The 4,600-nt window shown below is 38.7% G+C and overlaps 1 protein-coding gene across 1 annotated transcript; it reads right to left on the reverse strand.

The window, feature by feature from the left end:
• Positions 1-374: 374 nt before the first annotated feature.
• Positions 375-3,697, reverse strand: LOC105916581 (GTP cyclohydrolase 1 feedback regulatory protein). The gene is made up of 3 exons (XM_012851133.3): positions 3,561-3,697; positions 1,464-1,558; positions 375-915 (listed from the first exon to the last, which is right to left on the reverse strand). The coding sequence occupies exons 1-3, from the start codon at positions 3,594-3,596 to the stop codon at positions 786-788; spliced, it is 261 nt and encodes an 86-aa protein (XP_012706587.1). The 5' UTR covers positions 3,597-3,697; the 3' UTR covers positions 375-785.
• Between the last annotated feature and the right edge of the window lie 903 nt (positions 3,698-4,600).

Consider the following 4,600-nt stretch of genomic DNA (forward strand, 5'->3'; position numbering starts at 1 on the left):
CCGCCAATTCACAACACACGTCATATCAAGGCGCTTTACAAGGTCAAATTCAATCATATCATCCAGACAGAAGACATAACCATCAAAATTACAAGAAACAAAGACTTTAAATATTTTTAATGTACATGTAATTAAAAATACATGTAAAAGTAAAGGGGGCTTAATACATAAGGCCACATTTTTCAGTGGCATGTTCCTCTCACTTCACAAATATGTGGTAATTTGTATTAGTGTAGTAGAACATACAATCCCAGTAATACATTCACATTTGGAGTTACACTGTGATAAAATGCGAAAAAGTCAGCATTTCTGCAAGGCAATGCATGCATTCATATTTACTATTACATTTTTGTAAAAAGAAAACACAAAAAAACTCAGATCTTCACATTATTTATTTATAAGCACAATCCGAGTTTACTTTACAAAGATCTTTGACCACAAATACAACAACCACAGTTCTTTCGTTTGAGAGTTTGTTTACATGAAGTAACAAGAACAGACAAAAATCAAATAACCTTTGACACACCTGCAGTAAAAAACATGAATAGCAAATGGTGCAATTAAATCTCTGGAATGTGCTTCCATTATACCTTATTTCTGGCAAACTCTTCAGTCAGAAACCTTAGGCAAAGAATGATCTCAGCTTTAAAGTTGCTTTCTCTTGTCTGTGGTGGTAAATAGGTCATGACGTAAAGCAGGTAAGCAATACAAAAAACTGGTTTTATTCTTTTTTTTTTTCCCCTGCTAAATTCATCAGTCCTTTTCTAAGGCTACGTAATGACAAATCACTCTGTCTCTCTGTGGAGACACCACACCAGCGTCTGTCCCACTCCCGTCATCGACAGCACGCGGAAGCCAATCTTCTCCAGCTTGTCCAGCACCAGGCGAGGTGGGTCGTCCACATGGTATTCAGAACTAAAATAAGCATAAACAAAGTAATTCTGCTTTGCACAGATGTGGGATTTCTCTCTTTCAGTAAACGCTGCTTGCTGTTCTGGGGCTCATTCACTTCCTTCCACGCCTTGGTTCATTTCCCAGAAGGATTGGAATCAGATTGCCAATGACAACACTTCCCTGATCTGTATTCCATCACCTTGAACGGTTTACTCTAAATCTGTGAAGCAGGAGCTTTCCTCAACCACACTTTTTGTGTTCCAGCCAATTGACTTGATCTCAGTTCTGCTGTCAATATGCGCACTTTAACAGCCAAAAAGAAAGAAACACCACTTTTAACCATCTGAATTAAGACATATGGCCCCGTGAGAGCAGATTCTCACCAAACCTGCTCTGCTCTGCATGTCTGTGGAGGTCAGCGTTGGAACAGTGCCTGTGGAGATTACTTTTTTTTCTAGTCCGTCAGATGATGGCGGGGATAGATGTAGTTTCACAGGATCATTTTAACCTCAGATTTTATCTGCAGCATGTCACAAAGCACCATAAGTGTTCCCATTTGCAGCACTCACAAATTGTTTCCCAGCATGGTTGTTTTTCTCGCACCCAGGTAACTCATGACGGCTGGATCAGAAAATTCGTCTCCTACATTCGTTGGGCCGGTCTCCTGAAATATAACGGTTGAGCACATGACATTCAAAGTAGTATTATTTTCTAAAAAAAAATTAAATAAATTGCCACTGGCTGTCATTTGTGCAGCCATGGCTCCATATTCACCTGCAGCCCTGTGGTAGCTACAGGATAATAATCTAATAATATTAGAGCAGGCTAAAAATAGATGATCCAATACTCAGAGGTTATAGAATTAGCTTGCCGAGGCAGAGCAGACTAGTGAATGGACACGCATAACAAAAGAGATAGAGATAGGTGCAACGTGTGGAATAATATTTAAGACAGTGGCAAGAAAGAAATGTTAAAAAGACTCCTTTTTCAATCTGTATCAAGTGGCAAATGTGCAACAACACAGTAAATACATAAATAGTTGATTAGCTGTAACATATGGTACAGATACAATTGGAACTAAGTGATCTACTCCTCGCCCCGAGGAAGCCACAGCTGATGTTTGCAGAACCCTGAAGAGAGAGACCTCAAGGAAAGCAGCTGGCCAGGATAAGATTCCAGGAAGGGTGCTCAAGGGATGTGCTCGACCAGTTGGCTGGTGTTTTCACAGACATCTTTAACATCTCGCTAGCCCAGACTGTGATACCATCATGTCTGAAAGCTGCCACAATCACCCCTGAACTAAAATACAAACAAAAAACCCCCAACTATCTCTTCCTTCAATAATTACTGCCCAGTAGCACTCGCTCTGATCATGATGAAGTGCTTCGAAAGCCTGGTATAGGATCATGTTGTCTCCAGATGCTTGCTACATGCACAATTTGTAAGTCTTTCACACAGTATGTTTACACTTCTTAGTATTTTTTAACATTTGTGCATATTTTTCTATTGTTTTATAGTTAGTTTTGTTGTCATTTTACAAAATGTGAAACATATTTCCTGAGCTATTGCAATGAAATCTCAGTCAGATATGTATTTTTGATGCTAATCTGAATGACAACGAAGAAAAGTTGATTCGTGAGTGTGGGGAAGATTCACAAGGTGTTGACTGCAGCTGGAGTCTGTCCTTAAAGAGCCACCACATGCTAAGCGTTGCATTGTTTTACTTACGCCACTCCAGAATCAGAGACAGCATCAGAAGAGTCCTTACTGGGATAAAGACAAATAAGACCTAGACTGTTGCTCATTCTTCTTTTCAAGTTAAACTTTGTATATTATTTGGAAATCAAAGAACCCTGAGTCTGAAGGAAGAGTGGAGAGGTGCAGGAGCAAATTGTCTGAGGTCCGGTGGGAAGCTTCGATCAGAGATGAATTGGAGAACCACATCAGCGAACTTCCTACTACTCTCTCTGTTGACAAGCCTTTTGGACATACTGAGTTAATTTCCCAGTCAGATTTGGCGCCTGCCCACACTACCAAAAATACCAACACCTGGTTTAGTTGCCCTGGTATCAGTGTGCTGATGGGTCAGCAAACTAGCCTGACCTAAACCCCATAGAGAGAGAGAGAATCTAGAAAATATTTTTTGTCAAGAGGAAGATGAGAGACACCAGAGCCAACAATACAGATAAGCAAGTAAAGCAACCCGGGCTTCCTTAGCATCTCAGCAGGTCCACAGGCTGTTCACCACAACGACACACCACCATTAAAAATGATATTTTTTTTTAATTATTGGTTTAACGTAATATTGAACATTTTATTTTGGGTTTTCATAAGATGCAAAAATTGAATAATTGAACAAATAAATAAGGACATATCAATTTAAATAATAAAACTGATATTTGATTTGTGTATTTAACACATTACCCATGCATTTGTGTACAAATTTAGATATTTTATATAATTTGAGTAGGACTCTCCATACGTATGAAGGCTTGCTTGTTTTCATCTTCATGCAGCGAATAAAAAGCCTTCAGATGAATATAAAGTTCGAGTAAGTAATACACTCATGTCACAGAAGCTAAATAAACAAATCCTGCAACCTCCAATCTAAGCAATGCTTTTATAAAAGCAATGCGAGTGAAATATCTGTGGGGTTATATACACACCAGGCGGATCTGCGTGCTGATGAACATGTAAGGCATCCCTCCCTGTTGGTTTCAGTCCTTGGCTCCCCTGGGAATGACTCAATAGGTGTCTTCAAAGACCCGACTGCCTGTGCTCCTGCTGTCTGCTCCGCGCGGAATGCGGAAACACCCACCGGAGCGGACCAATCACGGCTCACCCTCAGTCCTCTCTGCAGACACGGCGTGTTGCTCAACACCACCGCGAGTTTATTGACATGGGAAATGCTGGCCAATGTGCAGATTCCAGAACAAATGTTTTCTTAAGACCAGTTTTCATTCAGCTTAATTAAAGTTGAGTATTTTTACCTTTTCTCTGTAAACATTTTCTATACAAATATTGGCTGTGAAAAGAGCAAATACTCTGCTTTTTTTCACCCGAACGCACAAGTTTTATAAACTATTATTCACATTTCCGTTTTTTTTGTATTTTGAAACACTTATTTTTTTAATTTGCCTGTGTTGTATTCTTATTTTTGCTTCACTCTATCTCCCAAATATGCAATAATATAATGTCAGAATCATAATAATTTAAATTTTGGGGACTCTGAGGGAAATAAAATGTGTGGGTCCAAAGAAAGTATTAATTGCAGGATGTCCAATGAAAACATACGTTTGCCTACAAAACAAAACTTTTGTGAATGCAAAACAGTCACTCGTTGATTTTTAGCAATGCCAGGATTGTCATGCTTAGAGGAGACATAATTTAAAGCAGACTTTTTCTGGAAAAATCTAACTGGTAGATCAACTTCTTTCAAAGGGACATTCAGAAGACTGGCTCATTTTTAGATATAGCTATTTAATAAGAAAACAAAACCAGTGTGATAATTTATCTTGTAAAGAATAATCAAGACTTGTAAGTAGTGGATCATAATCCAGGTTTTTATGTCACAAAGTACCTGTTGAACTGGTCTTGAAAAAGATATTACACTTTGCTTTACCATTTTTATTTATTTTCATCTGAAATGTATATCCAGACTCTGCCATGTTTGCTTTGGCTCAAATTATGGCTCCTTCAGAATACC

This window comes from Fundulus heteroclitus, chromosome 19 (assembly GCF_011125445.2).
Source record: "Fundulus heteroclitus isolate FHET01 chromosome 19, MU-UCD_Fhet_4.1, whole genome shotgun sequence".
Taxonomy (NCBI): Eukaryota; Metazoa; Chordata; class Actinopteri; order Cyprinodontiformes; family Fundulidae; genus Fundulus; species Fundulus heteroclitus.